The sequence below is a fragment of the Monomorium pharaonis genome, chromosome 3 (genome assembly GCF_013373865.1).
Source record: "Monomorium pharaonis isolate MP-MQ-018 chromosome 3, ASM1337386v2, whole genome shotgun sequence".
Taxonomy (NCBI): domain Eukaryota; kingdom Metazoa; phylum Arthropoda; class Insecta; order Hymenoptera; family Formicidae; genus Monomorium; species Monomorium pharaonis.
Genome location: NC_050469.1, coordinates 30,249,516 through 30,275,017, shown reverse-complemented (window position 1 = coordinate 30,275,017; position 25,502 = coordinate 30,249,516). Strand labels below are relative to the sequence as shown.

The 25,502-nt window shown below is 37.6% G+C and overlaps 1 protein-coding gene across 2 annotated transcripts in view; it reads right to left on the bottom strand.

The window, feature by feature from the left end:
* The window catches only part of LOC105835030, a 249,792-nt gene that overhangs the window by 31,766 nt on the left and 192,524 nt on the right, over nucleotides 1-25,502 (bottom strand). Inside the window, exon 5 of one of the 2 annotated variants that reach the window (XM_036284741.1) lies at nucleotides 11,532-11,605. In XM_036284741.1, the coding sequence (XP_036140634.1) occupies nucleotides 11,579-11,605 (27 nt within the window). In that variant the 3' untranslated portion in view covers nucleotides 11,532-11,578. Of the gene's footprint in view, nucleotides 1-8,495; nucleotides 11,606-25,502 lie in introns of those variants that run through there. The other variant, XM_036284742.1, reaches the window with a different exon arrangement.

The following is a 25,502-nucleotide window of genomic DNA, read 5'->3' as shown; positions in this document are numbered from 1 at the left end:
AAAATTACAGAAATGTACATGTAATTATATATACTTGCATAAATCATATACGATTAGAATTACAAAATATTTATACAATAGACAAATTACAAATTAAATCAACATAAGAATTCAAGAACAAGCAATATAAAATGAGTGCTATAATAAATAATAATTAATATATTGTCAAATTACATAAAAATTTTTTTAATTTTTTAAATGTGTAAATGTGAACGATTTTAACCGAATAATTTTTCAACGAATGGAACACTTTGTTATCATTATTATTTTTTGCTAATGTATAAATTTATCTTGACGTCAAATTCTGATGCATTTCACGCGTTGTAATCTACGGATAAACATAGATTAGGTTAACCAGGAAATTGTGTCTGCCGTTGCAGACAGGTACTTCCTGCTGCTGGGCTCCGACCTCTCCCCTGATCTGTAATCGCATTGCCGACGGTTTCCTATTAAGTTTATGGATTGTAACCTTCGTCCGATATCGACTTTATATAAAACCCGTAACAGTTGAAACTTTTTCGGTTCACGATAACTAGCAATCGATGCTGTAGATATCTGTTCCCTGTACTCCGCAAGAAACACTTTTTTTCTGACGACTTTTACACAGCCAGTATATCACGAACTATGTATGAATACACCGTGTACGTTTTTGCCATTATGTACATCGCGATCTACGTTTTGATTAAATTTCATACTCACTGACGAAGCTCATCTCCCGTTTTTCAAGATGAGCATAAAATACTTGTTTACTTGCCGTACCCGCTTTGCACAAGTTCGTTCACTCTCCGGCAACGAGAGATCTCGAAGAGCAAATTGCGTTATACCTCCAGCCGCAGGCCCCACAAATACCTGTAGTACAAGTTTAAATAGGAGTCTTCATTTTTGCTATATTTTCTTTTACTCTCTATCCAACTTCGTTTGTACCAATTTTATATCAAAATAAGATTATGTTTCCGTGGATATACGAAAAATCGCACCGACGAGAACGCGTCAAGGTAACACGTAATGATAATTTAAAAAATTTTTTTAAATTTTTTTTAAACTTAAATTCAAGCCATGTATAACATTATAGCAATACATTTATGTAGTACTGATAACTAATATTTGGAACATATTATCACATATTTTATTGCCATGTTATTTGAAATAAAAATACCCCGGCTTTTTTTTTTACCCAGTTATATCAAGTGATATGACTCAATAATATAGTCAGCCATTAAGATAATTCACGTTGGACATCTTTGATGTACCTAGTCATGAACGCAGCTGATTATCAAAAGATTTTGAAATATATTAATAAAAATATAATTAGATTTCAATAACGTTCTATATACATATATATATATATATATATATATATATATATATATATATATATTAAAGTATATTAAAATTAATAATTGATTTTAATAATAAATTTTCTAGATACATCAAGAATATGAAAAGCCGAAAGTGAATTAAGCGCGGTTTTCATGGCTGACCATACCATTTAGCCTTATCACTCTCGATATAATTGGCCATAGAAAGGTATTCGCGCTGAATTTCTCTCCTCTTTTGCTCCGTATCTTCTACGTTTCTCATTTTTCTACCAAGTAAAACTGCATTTTACATTATATCTGTCGGCCAGACTGTTCAAATCTCGCACGAATGTACGCTTGGCTGGTCGTTCCATTGCGAGGTGGTGCGCGCGGGATTATAGGGGCGGAATAGTTAATTAAGTTTCTGACGGTCACGGGGGAGAAGCGACCGCCCGGTGAATCATGCCAGGTGGATCATAGAGTCAAGGGGCGGATAGTAGAGAGGTGAGAGGAACATCGGTGGCTTCTGCCGGTGCGCTGCAGGGATGTACGAGATACGTGCTGCTCGTAATTACGATCTGCCACCTTCGTCGCTATCGGGCTTAACCGCTAGTAAATAAAATCGGCGATGGAAACCGTGAACGTTGAATGTCCACGCTTTGCGCGCCTGCCATTTACCATACGGTTTTATGCCGTCACGATTCTTTTTACCTTTTTTAGTCAATCGTTACACTCGCACGAAAATCGCGTCGGGCAGTTTTCAGCAACGGTTAAGCCACCGAAATACACATATGTCGGCAAATGAACGAATCGCGTTCACATTCGCAAATAGACGAGTTATCGGCGAATATGCAATTACAGAAATTAAATTTACTCTCATACTACGATGAAATATTGTATTGGGGAAAAACTCAGAGATCTGAGTATATGTATTACATTACTTTTTCCTGAAGGGAGCCTGTACACCTAAATGCATGTAAATGAGATCTAATTTTCTAATTTTTTTAAACAAAAAAGATAAAGAAATAGTGTTTGTTTCATTTTAAAGATCATTTTCTTTATTTAACACTTAAATTTTATTAAAAAATAAAATTAAGTATGTAAATTAATTCGATGCTTTTTTAAATTTTAAGTTACAAAAATCAAAAATAATTTCTACTATTTTCTACTGACTTTGTTTTATCTGTTAAGCAATTGACGAATACCTTCGCGAAAAAAACTTGACAATTTTGAATTGGTAAAGTCTTCAAAACTTTTTCGAACATCTTCCATTGTTTTAAAATGTTTATCGACTAGGTGATGTTGGAACGAACGGAACAAACGTAATCCGACAGAGTTAAGTCTAGAAAAATCATATGATAGAAAATTTCTCAGTCCAAAACATAAATAATACTTTTCTTTGCGGCATATGGTCAAACGTTATACTGCAAAATAAAATCTTCGAAATCTTTGATACGACTTTTTGTACGTTTTACAAACTAACACATTTATTACATTTTTTTTAATTCATATATATATATATATATATATATAGTTTTGTTCGTTCTTTTGTTGCAATCAAAAATTGAGCATCGTTTAAAAAATGTTTCATCAAGCACTGGTTTTTAATGTTTAGAAAAAGTATGTAAATTTGTAAATCAGTTGATCATTTTCAAAATATAGTGGTCACATTTTTCAAAACATAAAGAAAACCCTGAATAGCGTTATTATTTTTTATTAAAATTTAAATATCAAAAATGTAAAAATGTATGATATTTTCAATAGAATAAACATGACTTTTCTATTTTTTCAATTTTTCTACAAAAAATTTGCAAAGTTAAACTCTCGTTTTAACGCGCCTGGATGTATATGTTCTCTTAAAAGAGAAAAACTCTACCAAGAATAAATAAAAATATCGGTATGTTGGATTCAGAATTGTCAGTTATACGGAAAAGCGTTTCGTTGTGTAGAGGGTCGTAAAGATCAAAACTCTAAAATCAAAGAAACAGGACAAAGGACAATCCGCAAATTAAATCGCGGATAGAATTGCTCCGATTGGCTTGACAGATTTCATAGCTGAAACCCCCGTCTACTTCCTGAACCAAATTAGAGAACTGCTCCCCATGAATAAATTCAACGTCGAGACTCGTACGAATTTAACAGTCATCGCCTCGAATAATCTCAATGAGGGAGCTTTCCAGGCCAGCCGGTACGGCATTGAAGCGACAAGCTCTCATTATTATTCCGTAAGTACGCGCGTTGAGACGGTGCTAAGCGAGTCCAATTAAGTGCAATCGAGTATGCGCCAAGACCATCGGTATACATCGGATTAAATGTTTTCCCGGAATATTATGTCGAAGTCACGGGGATACGGTTGTGGGGGCTTGGTCGCGATACCCGCACTGACTCGGCACTCGAAGCGCCTCTATTATTGGAGCGTTGCTCATACCGGGCTTTTGTAATTCAGATATCTCATGCATACTATTGATGTTCGCATTGGACAGAGTCAAATATGCACATATTGTTGTGTTCCTCCACGTAATGAGAATAGAAAATTACTCGTAACTTTTAATATAGAAACATATATATCTTGCATTCAACGAAGGTACACGGCATACGCGCCGGAAGCGCATCATGTAAATTTAAACGCAAAACTTTCAAATTTTTTGTCTCACTTGGACGAGATGTGGATGTAGAAAAATATTCTGAATAGGAGAAGAATGGAATAAATACATAAAGCTATAAAAATGGAATTTTAAACGATAAATTGCTAAATCGTTACATTGCTAAATAAACAGATATAAACAAATTTATACACTACATTATTATATACAAGGTGTCTTGAAGTTTGTAAAGCAAAATATCACGGGAAGAAAGTTCTTGAAAAATTAAGTAAAAGTAATTCGTAAATTTTTATTTAGTTAAAATTTTATTTTAAAATATGTAGTAATTTTTAAAACACAATTTTAAAGCTGATCAATCACAAACTACGTTCGGACAACTGTTCAATTTCTGATTGTCCACTTCTTTCAGTCTTTACAATTACTGTCTAAAATAAAAATTTACAAATAACTACTTTACTTAATTTTTTTAAAAACTGTTTTTCTAAGTAATGGTATAGTTTAATTCGCATATTTCGAGACACCCTGTATAAATGTCATCGCTGGCGTTCGATCCCCTGGCCTGCTAAAGGCACGGTGACATCGGACTCAGCAGAGAGAGCGTCGGCGATATTAATGGCCATTGTAATTGCACTTGGCACACGTGATAAGCCAAAGATAAGAGTATCCGATCAGCAGCCGGAGACTAAACCAGATTATCATATCTCAAGTATTTCCCAGTAAGTCCCAGTAAGTCCGCATCCCACGGCCCCTTTGTGAGACTAAGTAGCCATAACTCAGTCTGTAGACCATATCAGTCGGCAATATCCCGGTAATAAATTAAATCAACGAAGATAATCCAGATGGAGTCTACTCTATACCCATAGGGTTGCTCGAGAGCCGATATCATAATGGATCATATAGCACCTATACGTGTGGTATCCTATAACCTTCTATTAACCCTTCTCTCCCTCCCTCCCTCCTTCTCCATTCGCAGTTCATTGTACCCGTATGCCTTAATACACGTGTGTATTGCGGAATATGCGGGAAAGCAACGACCAATAAGTGGACTTACTTCTCGTGAAATCTTAAGACGGGAGAAAATCCCTCTCTCTCTCTCTCTTTCTCTCTCTCTCTTCGATTCTCTCGGAAAGACGGAACTAATAACAGCAACCTATCATTTTACGTAACTTGCTGTACCTTGCACAAATTTTCCCCCGTATTCTTTATTGTTCAAACTTTTCTGCGTGAGAAAGCCGTAGAAATGCACTCCTACAGCATCTTTTTCATCTTTATGCAGCCTGAAAGAAGTCATCTTGCAATGTGTAAGGCGTGCGTTTTTCATTTTGCCTGCATAATGGCACTTCGCAGCTGCGTCAGAACTGTCATTGACTTGGCGCTTCTACTTCTTTTTGCCGATCTTCAAGTACAATGGCGAAATAACTCGCCGTAGTTTTACGAGACGCAAGCTCTGCCGTGCACTCGAGATTGTTCCGTATTCAAGAGCTACGCACTCACCTCACTGGTAAACATTTACTGAAACATTTCTGTGAATCTCAACGTAATAGCGCAATATGAATCCGTACCTATGCGAAATGTTATAGTCGAGCATTTTTCATGATAAATCGACACATCGATGTATCTCTTCTCTCCATAAAGATAAGGCAGTTAGAGAGCGCGAGACATCAAGAGCTGACGAGGAAAAACAAAAGAATCACGAGGTACACCAGCGTGCGATTGAGTTATGCACGGAGATGGTCCTAAAAAGGCGGAGAGCGAAGATGCAACGATACGCGTAAGAGCTTTCGTGAAAATGTAAAAGATTATTGAGAAAATTAATTTAAAAACATTGCACTTTTCCGATATTTAATCTGACAGAACGTGAACGTCTTTCACGCGAATAAAAAATATATTACATAAAGAATCAAACGTGATTGTAATATATCTGTAGATTTGAGAACCTTGATGGAATTGCATTTTACAACCGGAAACGGCATGAAAGCAAGAAAAAAAAAGAGGGAGCGAGAGAGAGAGAGAGAGCGACGCGCGAAACTTTCTCTCATACGAGGACGAATTAAAAAGTTGCTGGACGATGGCGGATTCGGAGATTGGGGACGAGGGACGAGGAGCCTTTTTACGCGGAATGAAACGGATCTTATATACGGCAGATGGAGAGCGGTTTCGCGAGAAAGTTTTTATTGGACGTAGTAACGAGATACACCATACGGTAGTTATCTCCAGCGTATATGGTGCCTTACAAGGGTTACCTTAGTTCCCCGACATGATGCTCGATATCCTTTTATTTATGGAATGATCGAAACTCTGAACTCCGAGAAGATTCATTTAAGGGGAAACTGCCGGATGCGTATTACTTAAATTATTTTTTATTACATTTGCCATTTGCTGACTTGTGTGCAAAATCGTTTGAAATTGCTTTTGAAAATAGCTTTATGTTTCAGATATCTATTAATGTAATGTTTAACCATTCACTAAGAGAAAACTAATTTATTACAAGCCTTTTGCAAGATGCTGCAAAAAGTACAATTTAGGCAATCAATTACTTAAATCGTACCTGTGAGTTCATTACCTTTAAAAGTATTAAACTCATGAATTGAAATAATTAAAAATATAAGAAATATGTTTAGTTCACTAATAATTATCAAAAAAGAGTTAAATATTTAATAAATGGGTAACAAAAATAAAATAAAATTGCTTTAAATTTGTATTTACAATGGACATATATTTATTCATATCAATTATCTTACTATTAACATTTCTCAATTTTACACATTAATATCATTTATTGTAATAAAATTTATGTTACAATTTAAGAAACTGAATAGATTTTATAAAAATATCAATTTTTCATCTTTTAATAATCGTAAATATTATTTGTACAAGAAATATAAAATATTCTGCAATAAATCTTTTATGAAAATGTAATATAAAATTATATAATTATTATCAATATAAATTGATAAAAAAATAACATTAGTTGTGCCTAATTTTTTAAAATATTATTACGTAAAAAACAAGGTGTAGTAAGCTAAATATTTACGTGTGCTACTTATTATGCATTTGTTTCATGTTTGTCACTAAACGTTCTTTATGTTAAATAAATATATAAAACATTGGTAAAGTTTTAAATGATCTGTACACATTCAACATCTCCTTCTTACATTTTTAGTTCGTGCAACACAAGAAAATACAGTAAAACGCGCATAAGATCAGATGTACTCAAAGATCAAATATAACGTTCAGAAGTTCCGTCCCAGGAAGAAATTGGTAATTCATGTTTAAACGATTGCATTCACCTTTCAATAGCAGTCGTCATTAAGATTGCTTTCAGCGGAATGAACGGTGCTCTCGTAGAGGAAAGAATCACGATACCAAACTCAATTTTTTTTCATAGGCGTCGGCACGTAGTACTTTTATGGAGTTGAAGAGCTTTTGACGCGAAGATGTGAAGTAAAGTGCGAGTAAAAGGAGGACGGCGTACGCCATTAAAATCGCATTCATTTATAGAGGTCTCTAGAATCAACGTCTTTTCTTTTTCTATGCGCTTGAATATCGTGGAAGCGCTATTATCTACGCACACGTACACACACATGCAGAAAAGTTAACAAAAAAAAAAAGTTAAAAAATTATTGAGCACTCAGCTGTATTAATCTTTGTGAATGTGAACTGCGAGGTTTTAACAAAACGTCAAATTATGCTATTCACATTGTGTCTGGATGCATAGTCTGAATTCTAAGACAGCTCTTTGTTGTCAAGCGCGGCTAATTAATTGCCATTTATAGGTTTATGACGGAAAATCCAACGCGACAGGGAAGACGTAAAAAGATATTCTGAAGCGAAGAAGCCTGCATACTTTGCACGTCAAATAATCGACAATTAAAACTGTGGAAGTATTACTATTATACTATTATTATCATTGTTACTATTAGTATATAAGTTTAATATATATAAACGCTATCAAGATATACTTATATACGCCTGCAGAGAATATAATAGGTATTCTTGAGACGTAACGCAGATAATAGTAATATGCGTCCAGAATGATCTTCGACCTCTTCGCCATCATATCTCTCCCGCAGTGCGGAACAAAGGATGTCCGCGGATATTGTTTGACCAATTATAAGGGAATGGAAATGGGACATCTCCCACCGGTAAATGTAACTCCAGTAATGAGTTGCGTTTGAAGTGCTCCGTGAGCAGCAGACCAATTACTCTATGTAATATAGTTTATCCTATGCACGCATATGTCGTATATAGAGTATCTGATGAACACACACGCGCGCGCGCGCGCGCGCGTATAAATCTACTTTCTAGTAATAACCGTAACCGTATATGTCCCATTCAATTTTCCTGATTTAATAGAAGAATTTCGTAATTTTATTGCGTTCATCTTGTGAAATAAACAGGTGTAATAGGCGTGTAATTTGACAGTAAAAGTGTACGAACGTATTACATGATTATGTAAAACAGCTACAGAAGAAGTAGCACGGTCCAATTAGCCAATTTTCATTTCTCTCAATGTTCTTTCAAAAACAACTACTTTCTTATTTTGTTGTATTAAATAAAATTTCCGTGATCCTGAAATTTTTCCCAATTTCTCTTTTCTTTTTTCTTCGTTCAAGAGTACTCGTAGTATAAATAATTATGTAAAGACGTCACTACGTAAACTGGGAACGCTAAGTAAGCAACATTTGCGTCAGACGACTTATATATAACTAAGAGATTATCATTTCCTGGTGTTTTTACTTTAAGAAAGTGTGTATGGCGGTGTAGCATGATGTTTCACGTTGCATTATGTTCTGTTAATTTTAGGGGTTAATGCGGTATAACGTAAATCCCACTGGCTGCATTTAAGATACGTAGGTAGAGAGTAAATATTTTATACAAAAAGAGATAGTGAGAAGTAGAAAGAGAACGAAAGTGCTCGACGTTCAAATTAATCTTATATCTTTGTGTAATTTTAAAATAAAATGGAAACTTCTTGTATACTTGTATTCATTAAATATTTACTCGTATTCTAATTTCAATACAGCATTAATCATAACATAAATTATAAATTTTTCGTTATCAATTGCTAAAATTTGCATAATAACAATTAATTTAAACGTTCTAATTGGACGATTGTTTTTATTTCAAGTAAATTAAAAATTTCATTATAAATGCGTAAAACGCTCGAGCACCAAACGCTGAAATCCAAATGCGGTAAACAATTACGCATTAGGGAATTATGTAAAATATTAAATTGGCGTATTTGCAATTTCTGATGTAATAACATATGTGTCTGTTTATTAAATATACATCACTCGCAAACAAGAGACAAAATAGAAGCTAAAATATTCATTCCGCTATCAAATCACCATATGGTTATTTCCTGTTTAGATAAACTATTTTTGCGGCCCAATATCCTACCGGAAATCTACAGTTGGCCGTTGGCCCGTAATTTTATCACGCGATTCTAACACACGGTTCTATACCCTGAAACCGACGAGCTCCGGCAAATCCCGGCATTAGCGTCATGGAATAATCTTTTGAGCCATCCAGCACTGCCTAACCAACCGGCTCTAATTTGTCCAGATTTACTGGTCGCGTACATGGTCGTTTTTTAATCCCGAACATAAAACGTATGTGCTAACAGACAATGCACTTTCACTATTAATTCACCAATCTGTGTTCAAAATTAAAAGAATTATTTTTCTAAATAGCTCAGCGTTACAGTAAAATAACTTTAAAATAATAATTATATCTTACGCGCGTAATCACAATTGAATTGTAAATAATAATGGTATTTACTCGTGCTCGTTTTATACTACTTTAAGAAATAATGCGCTCCCGGAACGAGTAGAATTTGTACTTCGTATAAACACTTGCGTTCATTTTCGAACTAAAGTTCATGTAAATAGCCGGCTTCGCCGGAAACGCCTGAACGCGCCCTGCGCTTTCAAGGCAGGGTTGAAAATTCAGCACGCATTATTCAAATACCGCGCGAGGTAGGGGGAGAGGGGGGGGGGTTGCACTCAGGCGGACGAAGACGAAGAGGCGATCACGGCGAGTTAAGAGAAATTTGTCGGGAACGAGTCACGAAATAGCTGTCGGCCACACTTACCGTCGTAATTTTCCCTGCGGCCGTGATAAAGTTTATCGAGCGTAATCCTGAAAGATTCATGAACGACTTGTTCGGCGGGGCGCTCGCTTGCTTATATTATGTACAAACATGGCTTTCGGATCCGTGAAGGTCCGAAGAGGGGGGGACCGCATCGACAATCCGTCACGCTCCCATGCTTGTTCAGAAAATATTGGCCGCGGATACGTTACTTGCGTAATAGTTAAACCCCCGATAATACCGCGGAATTCAATTTTCCGGAAATTCCATAATTTCTACTACGGCGTCGCGTCGCCGATCGATGCGCGTCGTCGGTCCCGTCGATCGCGCAAAAATTTTCACACGTTCAAGAGTTGACGGGGAACAGCCCTTTTGTGGCGCAGTTATCTCGGCGTGCTTCCAGAGATACACTTCCGGCGAACGCGCGAATTATTATTCATACGGTACAGGGAACCATAACGGTGCGGTGGCGGCGGCGGCGGCGGCGGTCCGTGCATTTCCGCACCTGGGTATCCCCCGGTATTTTGTCTGTTCTCGCGCTTCTCCCGCGAAACAAAAAAAAAAAAAACCGGCGCGTACGAGAGAAAACTCGCGAAACGGAAGGCGAAAGGGATTTCGTTCGCGTTCCCAAAGCTACGCCGACCTCGATCGCGGCACCTTCTCGCAGACGCCCGCGACGTTCCCCTCGTGAATATATAAATTTCGTGTCTAGCAGAAATTGCTCTCACCTTCAAGTTTCCACCTAGTCTCTCGTTCTTCTTGCCCCGGTACCTCGTCCCGAGCGTGACAAAAATGAAATAAAGTGCTTTGTGCCATCGCAGACTGTCACCGGCGTGTACCAGCGCGAGCTGATTAAAATGACACGCCTCGTTAGGCCGCGTCAGGTTTTTCGCGCTCTGGGGCGGTAATCTCCCTTCCTCGCGGACGAGAGCGAGGTGGCGCGAAAGAGAAAAATGTCGAGTTGTGCGTAGTGTATTAAAATTTCGTTACGGTTACTCGGCGCCACTCAGGACACTCGACTTTTTAATCACGGCTCATCAGCAGGAAGTAGAGCAGTGCGGAATAAAGTAGTTACATCCTACGTAGAACATAATTTACTAAGTTAACACGTTGTAAAACTCTAGGACTCAATACGCGCCTGAAAGTAAAATGTTGAAGCTGAATGTTTCCAAAATTCAGATTTAATTAACGCGATGACAACGATCGGATTTAATGAGCTTTCCTTCGGAAGAGACGGAGTCGAGTTCCAGTCAAGTGTCAGAAATCACAGTTGAACGTCAGACGTCACCGGTTAGTGTTTCCCCGGTGAAGTGTGCGTATTTTGTTGCAAACTACTCGGCTGCGTAATTTGGCAACTTACTGGTCGGGGCTAACGTGTCGGTACGTCGGTTGGAATATTAACGACACGCGAAGTAAAACAGTTTACAGTGCCCGGCATGCATATAATTACGGCGGCGTCTAGTTTACCGTCGCACTCGCGGGCAACAACGATGAGCAACTAATTAGCAACTTTGCTGGACGGTCGTATCTACGTACCGGGAGAGCGGAGGGGGATGAACGCCGGCGACGCGTCGAGTGCGTGATCACCTGAAGTGGTATGTGTGTTCTCCCTGCAATGCACAAACATTCATTTACAATGGGGGATGTAAATCATGGTGCAATTAAGTTAACACCGCACACGTTCAGATAACATTCATTCCCATACACCTCGGGTGGTAGTAATTACAGTAATTAGATAAAATTGATTCATTACTGAAATATCAGAAGATAATTTTCTTACCGCGCGAAAGTGTGCGTAGCGCGAAAAGCGGTTTATAAACAATATTGATGCTAGTGAAGACGCTTCTTAAGTTTTCAGTGGTCAGTGTTGCATATTTGCAACGTTTATTTTCCACACACAAATACAAGAAATCGACAAAATAATTTAAACAAAAAGTATACTATTTTATTCATTAATCATCATTTTTACTTTATTACAGATTCTTTACTCGTTAGAATAAAATCATACAATGCTTGAATAATTATCAAAGAAATCTTGTACTATTCTTTTAGAAGAATGCTCCGCAGGAATGTTTCTTTCAAAATGTATATCAATTGATTAAGTGATGTTGGAAGGAAGTAATTTGTTTCTCTCACATTATTTTTCAAAATTTCCTTCTGTTCTTCAGAACATTTTTTTCCAGCGTAATTATTCGATTTAAACATCATTGAGTCATGTGAACAATTTGTAAGGCAGAGTGAGAAACAAATTTTCTTTTCCAACATCTCTGAAAAGAATTATGAAATAATGGTATATAATATTGCACTAGTGTCTGCTTATTATAAGTATTTTATGTAAATATTCCAAGGATAAAATATATATTAAACATAAATAATAGACCTATCTCTTATCGTAATAAATGTGAACCTAATGTAAAGAACAAGTGATAAAAGTAAATCATTAGTGTAAATCAAAAGAGCAAATTTTACGCTTTAAAAAATAGTATATTACATGAACGTAATTAAATAAAGGTCTACAATAAATATCAAAGTTTAAATTAAAAAACTGCCTTTGCACCAACTTTATAAGATAAATAGAAAAAATTTTTTTAAATAAGACGCTGGCGTCTTCTAAAGGATTTAGAAACGCTCTTCGTGAATACGGTTCTTCGAAATACGGCTATAAATATGAACGAGCTTAGTGCGCTCGAAATAACATTTTTTTTTTTCAAACATTTCAGGAGATATAAAATGGAATATACACACAGAAGAAGAATACGCGACACAGCAATACGCGACATCCCACTCGATCGGACAGCTCCAAGTGCTCGGGTGTAGAAAAAGCAGACGTCGATAGTCGATAGCCGACTATTCGCAACTCGTGGAAAGTTGCAACCGCACGGAGACACTCTCAAACAAACCAAAAAGACAATTTGAGGCCAATTGTTACCTGCTTTGCCTGACCGCCCCTCGTACACATACCCGATGGACGAGGATGCAAAGAGTCAAAGCGATATGGCGGGTGGAGAGCAAGAAGAGGGAGAGAAAGGTAACAGTTCTAGAGAATAGCCTCGCATTTGGTTACCCTGAACTGGGACCATGAATATCTATCGAGTCGATTCGGCGTTCCTCTAGGATGCATGTAGGTAGGTATCAGGATCTCGAGTACGTATTAGAATGGCATTCAGTTTGCGCCCCGCTCGTTCACGTACAATACCTTCAATTGTCGGTCGAATTTCGCGCGCTCCTATTTTCAACGGCTCGGAGATATCGAACGGAAGGTGGAAGAAAACGGAGCGCGAGTAGCGAGAAGCGCATACTGCAACTATAGGAGCAGTTTGTCGATATTCAGAGAAACGCGCTCCTACAACATCGATAAAGGAACTCTGTTTTTCATCAGTATTTCACTCTCTCTCTCTCTCTCTCTCTCTCTCTCTCTCTCTGTAAGCGCAGTTCCGTTGCGCCAGAATCGGTCAAACTGAAAAGAAATCGGGAAATTTTTGGAATTGCCAATCGTTGCGCGTGTTTTATTCCGCATTTTTTTTTTCGCAGAGAGCGAAATATTTGTTTGGAAGAGCAAAAATGCACGGTTTTTAAGATCGTCTTAACGACCGACTGACCAAATAAACGGCCCCGGTAAACAAAGAGTTCGAATTTATTCCACTCTGTGAAGCGTGCGGCATACAGCTTGTCCCACTTTGGAGAGACCTGATTCACTTTGTTCCAAACGGTCAATAAGCGATCGCGCGACCCGTGTGATCAATCTACCGGACGGCTTAATAAAAATCAGTTCATTTTACGAAATGTACGAAGTTTGTACATTAACTTGTACTTGTTCGTAGGGATACAACGAGCGCTCGAAGTACATCCAATTTGTCTCCCATTGCCTTCTTCTGCAAGGTCGGTTCACTATTGCAACAACCATCGATTCACCTCCCTATTCACTTTAAACTGCCACGCATAAACTCTCTTCTCCGGTGCTTTCAAGAAAAGCAGCTTTTAAAAATATCCGCGCAGTTACCAAGATAATGCAATACCGTAGTCCTGCGATTCTCGTTATACGGCAATACCTAGAGTTATTTTTCGAAAGATTCTATTCTGCCCGTTCATCCTCGAGCAGGAGAATACGATGGGGAATTTGTTGTCTTCCAGCTTCCTGGTCCCGATATACGCAATAACTCCCCGCAATAAAAACACAGAATAACTCGCGGCCACGCTCCCGGGTCGCGGTACGGGCGAAAAGTCGAGAGGAAAGCGGGAAGGGAATGAAAATTCAGAAAATAGTATGAAGGAGTAAGAAAGAGAACAAACAAAAAGAGAGAGAGAGAGGGAGAGAAAGGGACAGCGACGGTGGGAATAGAGTCGACAGGGAAGAGGGCAGGGTGGCATGAAGTTTCGCGCTATTTGAGACAGGAAATCGAAAGAAAGGATAAATGGAGGAAGAATGGCGGCGACGAGAAGGGTTGATGCAGGAGTCGGCATGCCGGTGGCAGATACGAAAGTCAAGACAAGAGCTTTCATACCGCCATTGAGGCAGATTTCGAGGAGCGCGAGGAGCGGCTTGGCTGAAACGATAAGAATTTAATATGGCCGTACCTCTCCCGCCTCTATCAGGCCCTATAACGTAATTACCTCGGAATACAGCCGGCATTACTCGAACCACATTTAATGCGACTAAGAGCCCAAGATATGCTCTCCATTATTCGTCGCCGTCGTCAAGATCGCACGCAATGTTCTGCAGCGATCGGCAGTTGCGTCAGTGTATTAGATATCGCGTGGTATAGAAAGTATAGCTATCGATCGCGGCTTTTCGCGAAATTCCTCAATAGGACCGTGTATTACGGAACCGTGCGAAATGAATTCCGCTCGGAATTACATTTCGTTTTCCCTAGAAAACACAATGGAAATCTAGAAAATAATTGAGTAATTTTGATCGGAATCCATTCCGAAAAATTCCATAATACGTGCCCGGAGCGTCCTGTAATATCGCGCGATATATTGTCCGAATTTCGATTTTGTCCGCGACGATATCAAAATGCGTGCACGATCTCTCTCGCTCTCTGTCTCTCTTGGGAGGGGCAATCTGTATATTGAATTCCGACAACATACGAAAAAATAAGGGAATAAATTTTATTTCGATACGTCGGTGAGTGAGTATCTCTCGGTCGCCGTCCTGCCTTTCTCACCGAATCCGTTTTCTATTAAAGAGTTGCTCGGAAAGATTGAATGTGAAAAGAAACGTGTCGCAGAAAATAAGAAAAACAATAATATACGGCATCTTTGATTTTCCTCTTCTCTTTCTATCCTCGTGAATGCCTTTATGGCACACGTATCAAAATATTAAGGTCAACAATAATGTTTTTGTGGATCGATTAGACCATATGTTTATGTTCTATAGAAGAAAAAATGGTTTATGATTCATTTACGATTATCGCAAAAAAAGGTGAAAGAACTTCATGCATTAGTTCCTTTTAGACGACATTTACGTAATATACAAATATTTAATAAAATGTGCAAATAAGCTGTTGCTTTCTCTAATATTGATATTTTTAAGCAAACTGTACATATATATGAGGGTGATATGTCGGTTAATATGCTGCCAGCCAAGTAACGCATAATAAACGCATTAGTTTGAATTTTTGCTAACATGATGCAGTATGATGTAGACACCATTAATTTAATATTCGCGCCGCATAATTTGCCATGATTTAATATCGTTTATATATGACAATCCACACGGAACTTTGCTATTACACGTAAAATAATTCCAAAAATATTAAGCGGAAAAGTATCAGCGCAAAATGTAAATATTGTTGTTTTATTTATTAAATAATAATAAAATATTAATAAAGGTATAAATATCAATCAATTATTTCGTTAATTAATCTCGGGATCGTTTTAATTAATTTCACTTTTTCAGAAATAAAAATTTCTCAAATATTTAGCTTCGTTACAAAATTTCATCAAATCATTATATATGTACTTACCAATCTTAATTAATTAATATAACATAAGACTATCAGTTAACAATAGGTCGTACATTGTAATGCATCAAAAATTGTTATTTTAATTTTACAAATGTTTGCAAAGAATGAATTACAAACGTGAAATATAAAACATTTCCATTTATAACTGATGTATAGTTTTGGCCGAATATCAACTGCATTACATTTTTATTATCGGAATAACATTACGTACATTTAGTATAATGTTTCATGCCATAAATTTTAACTAACGGTAAGCTCTTTCCTCTCCTTTCGTATGTCCCCTTCCCCCCCCTCCCCCAAGTAATTTTGAAGATCGGACGACAAAAACGGGAAAAGAGTATAGAAGAATACAAAATGAAATTTTCCCCTTTCCACCAGGAGGAGGAGCTGATATGACACACTCCATCGTTCCAAGATGCTCTACCGTAAACGAGACTGCAGATGAAGCCAGTTCGGTCACACTTTGATGCAACCACGAGCACGGCCATTACATTCTTTTATGTCCTGATTGCATACCGCAATTTTCAGCTTATGCCTGAAAACGCGATGGACAAAGATAACGAAAGACCCGCTACGCGTGAGAAATTAACGACAGAAGGTGACATTTAATGTAACACATGGCTTGGTGAGTTTTTAATTCTTCGCCATCTGCGAAGCGAGAGAACCTTTTACGCGAGAGTAGTTAAATTTTTATAGAACTCGGTAATTAAGCGTGGTTTGTTGCGTCCACGTTGTCCAATTGAGTACCTTTCGTGAGCACATGTCGGTTGTTTACGGCTTTTTCTTACGACGGCTAAACTTGCTCTACCCAAGAATAATAAGGATTATTTACTTCAAAGTAAAATTAATTATTATTACTATATCATTACATTATAAGTTTATTTTTATTTAACTACTTTAAATTCAGATTAAATTTTTATAGAAATATACATATATTTCGTTTGGATAAAATCTTATTACTATATTCGTTACAGAAAATTGTATAACAAAATATATACCGTAAAGAGTTACGCGTAAAACTTCCCTTTTCATCTACACTTATAGTCCATTTCCATTTAACACAGTGACAAAGAAGTGACTATTTTTTACTGCACGAAGCACGTTGCTTACGGATGAGCAGTGAAGCTAAATTTCCTCGGAGATTAAGTGGAACATATCGCTGCGAGCGACGCCCGTTATTAGGTGGAGAATGTGAAATGTTGCGACGGGTCTATAAAGCGTTGTAAGAAGAATTTGTCACCCGATCTTGTTTAAATTCTATGAAATACATTTATAAGAGACGATTTACGAGCGCCATCTTTTACGAGGAGATACTTTAGACCATAAATTGCGGACTCATACAGCCGGTAGTAATGGAAGAATATTTTTCCCAATGCTCATATTACGTACACTGTGGCACTAAGAAAAAATATTACGCTGTTACGAGAATGCATTACCTAAAATATCGTGTCATTAACGCGACAAGTGTTTCGACGGAATCCCATAGCGCATCGCTAAATTATTTATTACGGCATATCGGTTACAGCGAATGCCTATATAAACTAAGAATATCTAGGAAAATACCGAACTATAAATTATGCAGCGTTACCACAATATCTTTTTGCTAAATCCAACATGATACATTGCACTAACGAAAATGTCGCGAGATGCAAAAGCAAACGCGAGAAAGAGGGGGAAAGAAAGAGAGAGAAAGGGAGCATTCATTAAAACATACAAATGTCTAAATACGTTATCTCGATCTTGTTATTAAAATTATTCAATAGAGACTTAAAATAAGAAATCAATAAACAAATTAAGAATAAAAATATGATAATTATATTTATTCTCAATACATTAAAAAACTTGAGAATAAGCAATGAACAAATATATTTCAGACTTTATTTTTTCTTCTCCAACATAAATAACACTAAAATTAGAATAAAGATATTAATACTAAGACGTAACAATCTTAAAAATATACACAAAATAAAGAAAAAATTACAAACGGTTTTGAAAAAAACTCTGACCCAAGTTAGATGATAAAATTAAAAACATGTAAATGAATTCCAACATGTATTGTAATAAATATAATCACTACTTTCCATCCTTAATTTGCTCGTTTAATTGGCCATTTTTTTCATCTAATTACGTCTTGCAAATATCAAATTTATTCTTTTTTATTATAAATTATTATAAATTATTAATATAAACTTCTTTTGTCAAGTTTTTCAAAGTTCTTTTTTTCAAAGTTTTTTCTGTCTTACACAGCAAACTTATTTGCAAACAAAAATACAATTAATTGAACAGTACATCTTCCGACAACAGCACTGCCTGCGTATTTTCTGGGAAAAGGCAAAGACATATCAAATGAAGGTAGTTTACCACGGGTAACGGCTGCGCGGATCAGTGCAGTCCAGACAGATCATCCGCCACCCCCGAACGGGACGCGCAGGTCTCCATGGAACTAGGACTGATTGTCCCCGGCAAAACTTCCTTAATTATCCCGCAGCTTCGAGGAATAATTCGAGCGATTCGAACAGCGTGGTTCACGAAGCCGGTCCAACATCTCCGCGACAAACAAACCGAGACAAGATGGAGAATGCGATGGAATCAGAGGGAATGTCAGAGGAAGTGGCGGAGACGTATTCACGGAGCGGATGTCTGCGAGTTCGAAGACACGTTTTCTTAAAGTTCGATTCCATCCCCAAGCCACACCGTGATTCGTTTCGATCGTTTGTGTAAACTTTTCCCACAGTGAAAATCGTCCCAGATATTCGATCAATCTCTCCCCCGAAACCGCGCGAAGTAATTTAGCGTTTTCGCACGGATCACGTCAAAAGAAGGTGAGGAATGAAACGTGAGGACAGAAGTGCGCTAATTCATCAGATAAAATTTTACAGCGTTACATTACCGTATCAACGCCAGCGACGCACTTGAACATGATCAACGAACATCAATGAACAAATGTTATCCGGGCTTATGCAACGCACCGGTATAAGAGAGCTCATACTTAATTCAGCGAGGCCACTAAATTGCATCTATATTTTCTGGAAAGCCGCAGCGACCTTTTCCCGGACACGAACTCTCGACGCCACCAGCTGGGGGGGGGGGGAGAAAGGTGTCTAGACGCGGGAATGGCGTTTACTCAGTATACGCTCGTAAATAATAGGACCGTAATAATAAGGGTAGTGATTCAAAGCGAATATGCCCAAAGGGGTTGCAACCTTCGACAAATCGAAGGCCGCTATCTCCGAAGACATATCTTTAGATACTTGGACCTTCGTGTCTCCGGGGACGTAATACCTAAGAGCGCTTATCTCGATGCTCGAAGGGAGGCACTTTGAGCGAAGAAGCTTAGTAGTTGAAGTTTCTTGCCGAGCACTTCTTGCCTGATGCGCGCGCTTACGCTGGTTCATCGGTGTTCCCGCGCTGTTCTTCGCGTCGTTCGATACAAAACACACCAACGCTTAAAATCCCTTCGTCGAGCGACGACGAGATATGTACAGCTTATTTGTTTCTATAAGTCAAATCTTCCGTTAAAGGGACGCTCTTTTTCAGGCACAGTGTCTCTTTTTACAAAAGTCTAAGACTTGGTAGATAACTTCGACAAAGAAATAATATTTTATATTCTTAAAGAAGAAAAATAATTGCAAATATAATTTATATAGCTATTAGTTATTATTACAATGTAAATAGCAAATTTTAGAAAAAATTATATTCATTATAATCATATGTAATTGCATTTGCTTTTAGATACAGAACATAGAAATGTTTATTATACCGTTTATTAACTTTACCGTCCCCATCTTGATATTTTCTCATTACATATTAATATTTAAAATTATCATAATTTACAGTAAATGTTTTTTTATTTGATAGAACAATAAACATACAAAATCATTATTTTATTAATATTATAGCAGCAATAACTGTAAAAACAGAAAAGTAATTATTTTATCCTGCAATTATAATGTAAATATCAAACAAATAAAAAGTGTCTTATAAAATAAAAATGTAGTTTAACATATTTCTTTTTTAATTGTCTCAAATCAATTTATCAGTAATCCTATTACCTACAACAATTCTCCTATTTCCTTTCAGCGATATGTCGGCCTAAACTATATCGGGGCATATAATCCCCGTGTAATTTAACGAGCAGATAAGGAGGATCTACTGCCAGAAATTTCGAAGGTCATTGGAACTAACGATGCAACTGTTGGATCACAGCGATATTGCTTCGTTAATAAACCTTTAACTTTACACTTCGCTCCCAAAGTTCATAAATATTTATCTCAAGAATATCAATAAGTCAATTAACTTTTGTTTAACTTTCGCACATAGATTTTCGCGTATAAATTTTGCCTAAAATTGAAATAAAAGGAACGACAAAGACACCGCAAAACAGCAAAGTTGACAACGCTACGGTCAAAGCTGCGGCCAAATGTAACTGTAGCCGTCGCACCGCAATCATTCCACAATCCTTTTAACCCCCTCACGCTAGTGTTCACGGTGTGTAACGGCCCGCTTGTTTTGCGACACAGGGACTTGACCGTCGCGTAAAAGCCGGATGCAGAATCGAAAGAGCCGCCGCGTTCGAACTCGCGTGTAGCACGTCCCGGAAAACGACTGCATTCGCAACTCGACTAGTTTCATGAGTTCTCGCATTCGAACGTGGATACTCCCACGACAGTCTGAAATGAAGAGAATGTGAGGACGTGGCAAAGCTAGAGGAGAGCACGTGAGAATCGGCTCGTGTTCCATCCCCGAGACGCTTCTGGGAAAGTAAGCTCAAGGGTGTGAGATGTACGGGCCGTCGATGTGACGACACTAACGATACTTGGAACGATACGAACGAGGAGGAGGACGATGAAGTAGATCCATGGCTACGGGTCCGGTCCCGTTAAACGATCGAAGTGGCGAGTGCAGTCACCACTTGAAGAGCTTGCACGCTGGCACGCGGCCCATTCCGGCAAACTTTAAGCTGTGTGTGTTCACGGTGACGTTTATAGCGTCACGCCATCTTGACCGCCGCAACACACGCACTGTTGCGCGCGTTTGAAGGAAGTAAGGTGATAAGACTGTTTCGATAGTTTGACGTTTGAAACTTGAATGGGATTTATTTCTTGCGAATTGAAATCGATATCGCGAGCTGATTTGTGCAATTGAGATTAATTAATGTAGAACGATTAAAGCAGATTATTTAGAAATACCTAATTTGGATTATTATAGTTTCAGCGTGATGCAATAGATATGCAATATATATGATGTTAATATTCATAATTGCGAATAAAATGCTCGAAAATAATGCTCGAAAATACCACTTAAATTATTTTTTAGTATCCATCTATCTAATCTATTTATATTTCCCATTTACTAAATGCTGAAAATTATAGCTCGATGTTTCAGATAGCAATTACTACACTGACTTTCATATTATCTCTCTTTCTCACAATAATAAATTAATTTATTGTAAGCCTTATGTAATGTCTGCGAAAGATCGATCCACGAAAAAGTTACTTTTTAATATAACAATCGTTATTTTTTAAATAAAGGTAACGTTACTTCTATAATATAACTTCTAATATAACTTGTATAATATACTTTTATAATATTTCTAATTCTGTCCGTTTATAATTCATATTTTTCATATCATTAAATGTTAAGTAAAAATATGAAATAATGGTGTAATACGATTTAAACAACCGCTATGCATTCTCTACCCTGCGTAGTAAAAGTACATGAAAACTAAAAGTTTCCTTTATAATTTACAACAAGCTGGACCAACTTGAACAAGTTTAAACTCAGTTTGAAGCTAGCTTAGACTTAGCCAAAAGGAGAGATCTGAACCCATTCTAATCCCAGAGATCCCAACCTCACGTCACGAGCATATTAATTTTCAAGTGCTCGACGGCCGTCTTCGGCTTCCCGGAGATCCCCATGAGAGATTCACGCCAAATATGAGATTAACCCTCCGGCCTTTTACCTCGATTTAACCTTAAGTGGAAAATTCCTACGTAATGTCAAATTTAATATTCATATCGGTGTCGCGCGAAGGCACGATCTCTGAATCCATTACCTACTTTCGCAGCAGCGATTAGTAGGGTCACCCAGATTTCAGTTCTCGCCGTCAACTACGCGCTCTAGCAAAAAGACCGTCCGCAGACACGCTCCGACGATGGGAATACTAAACGTCCAAAGACAGCAATCACGAGGGCGGGCCGCGAGTCCGCGGGACTTCGCAAAGAAGTCTCGAGTGCGCGAAGCGAGAATGAACAAGCCGAGGGAGTAAAAGCGCGGCAAAGGGGCGAATGGGGTGCTTGTCTATTCAAGGATTTAAAATGCTCAAGTAAGCGCTAAAATCTACCGCAGCTTCGTGCCTCGCGAGACGGCGACTTGACTTGGCCCGACTTGGGTCAAGTACCGAGGCGAATACCACCGGCGAGAAGTGAGTACTTCTCCAGCCCTTTTCGCCCGTCGCTCGTGCGCGCGCCCGGTATATTTTATTCAGACCTTATTCTTAACGAGACGTGTTGCCTGAAAGAGAAGATTGAATCCCGCGCTGTTACCACGCGAATTATTCTATCTTACCCTACAGGGTCGGAACAATCAGCGGACGACGCGGCCATCTATCAAGAGGCGATAGTTCGGGGAGCGCGAGGGGAGAGATTGTGAAATAGTCACGGACGGCTTTTTGATTTTTCTCACGGGGTCAATCTACTCAGACGGATACGTGCCGAAGAGCGGATCTCGGGGCTGGAATTCCCTCGCAAGCGATGCCACTCTCGAGACTTTGGTCTAACGACTTAGGGCAATACGCCGTGAAAGATCTCGTCGTTATTTTCCAATTGACTAATCGGTAAGCGAGAGCGGCGAATAATAACTGCCGGCCCGATGACTTTAATACGTCCCGCGGCGATAAAGGCGCAGATTACGCAATAAAATAGAATATACGTTGGTCGTTGAGTGAAACGAGTGTTTCGCGATTTTGCTCCGTTTATTATAAAGATATAAACGGAGCACACGCGCGGAGCACCACCGTTAGATTCATCCATGCTCTGTATTTACGAGCTTTCAGGAGTTAACTTCGTTTCCCGCCCGAGGACAATCACGACAAGCGAATTTCTCCTCTGTTGTTAGGGCCTGTTTGCGGCTAGTGTTACAGCTATGAAAATAACGAAATTTCGTTCCGGAACAAGGAGACGCAATGCATAAATTCCAGTCCAGATACTTCGTCCACTTTTCTTTTTGGTCATAAAATTTTCACGACAACGTGCGGAACATTGCGGAACTATTTACCATATGCGCATTCCGTCATGCACGCGATTATCGTTGCGGAAATGAAAAAAACTCTTTCTGCATTATTGTGTCCTCGCACACTGTGATTTTCGCAGTAATATTAAACGTAGCTATCGTGGCGCAATGAGTTGTGCTTTCTGTGGCGGAAACTCGGCTGCAAACTCCGATCAGAATCATCTAATTTTTATTCGATTGCTATACCTCTCGGGAGACAATGACAAACCACCGAGAGTATCTTGCCCGGGAAAATCCCTCTAATTAATAAGTAAGTAGAAGGATCGCTTACGATCGTTACAGTCATGGCACTATAAGAAGTTCGAACGTCAGTAGAGTAGCAGCAATTGTACAAATACAACGTAAGTGAATAGATAATACGGTGAACTAGCTAACACCTTGCTTTCCGAAATCGAGAAACACAATTGTTACATTAGACTAACTAGATCGACTAAACAGATAGTTTTGTCCTTCGTGTTTTCTATGGGGTCGGAGGTCGCATTTGTGAATTGCATAGTGGCAACACTGATCACAACAGCAAGAACAATCCCGCACTTGATAGACCATCGATCTTCGATCTGAAAGAGAACGATGCAATCTACATCGATGCCACTTTATTCAGTGTGTACATGTATGTGTGTGTGTGTGCACGCAGTTATACATAGAAATATACCACTACCATTTGTCCAGGGGAAAAAGAGTGATGGTGGCACTGAGAGAGTGAATGACTTCGAAAGGGTTGTCCGCCGTTCATTCTCGTCACGTTAACCCCAAAAAAAAAGAGAAAAGGGAGACAGAGGGAAGGAAAAGGACATAACAGACCCGCGTAATTCTCTTGCTATCTCTATACATCCCATTGGATGCCGTGCGTATGTCCGCTGGAAGGGCTTCGGGGATTCAGCGCTGCAAGAAAGAGGGACAGAGGGTGTGGCAAAGGAGTCTCTTGTCCACGGACGGTCCACGCCAGCGATGCGGCATATCGATTTTATTTTTATCCCCGACCGCCTTCCACCGTCGAGTTCGCGAAGAGGTCCCGGGGTTTAAAGGAACGCTTTCACCCTCTCCCTCGTCTCACCTCCTCGACGTCAACCACGAGCGAAAGCGAAGCAGACCCGCATCGCGAATTGAACGAAAGTTTTGTCCGAGGCCGACAAGTTCGTTACGATGCATTTTCATCAGCGATTATGCCGAGAAGATCGTGTCTCGAGTCACAAAAACATAAATTTTCAATTATGCGATCTCTACGAACTCTTGCTAAATAAACTCGGCGCAGCGAAAGTTGTGGAACTGAATTTTAATAATGTGTTTAAGATTAAAATAATGCTGGTAAGAATCATTTTACAAGCTATTTATTTTACATCTTTTGTTTTAAACATAATTTCTATTTTATTAAAAAATTATATAAAACTATAATAAAGTGACAAATAGGATACTTTTCAATATCATGTACATTAACAAAAAAGGATACTTCTGTTAGGATACGTCTAATAAAAATTAATATTTATTTTAAACACATAACATTTCCTAAATTATAGAAAATATTACTTATTTAAAATAAATATTACTTATTTTTTATAAAATTTGTTATTAGTACTAACAAATAATTATTTATTTGAATAAAGTATCCTTTTTGTCAATATAAAACTTTTATTAAAAACATAAATAATATATTTCTGTTTTAAACATATGTATTTTTAATTAAAAACGTAAGATACAAAATTAAAATAATTTTAAAAATAAAGAAATAGTAATAACATTCTAAATAATAAGAAAAAAAAACATCTGAAATTTAAAAGTAAACAATTATATTTTTTACATGTATTTCAGTTTACGCGCATGTAGAAAATTTTTGTAAATTTTATTTTCACCAAGTATTGTTCACATATATAAATTAAAAAATTGCGTTTTCCTGAAAATTTTTATTCTTTCTTATAACTCAAGAAAAAAATTAAAAATTTAAAAAAATCTTTGTAAATTTATGCCAAATGTTATCATATTGTTTAAAAATTTTTAACTGATTGAATAAACTATGTTTGAGTTATCGTGCCTATTTTGAAATGTTTTGAAAAAAATTCAAAATTTATAATGATATTGAAATAAAGTTCAAAATTTAATAATGCATCTCTCATACCAATGCAATTGTTCATCTAATTTTTAAAAATAAAGATACATATTTTTAAAACAAAAAACCATATTTTTATCTCTTTGAATAAAAGTTTTACATAGTGTTAAAAAATATTCTATTTTTCAATTCACTAGGATACTACAATAT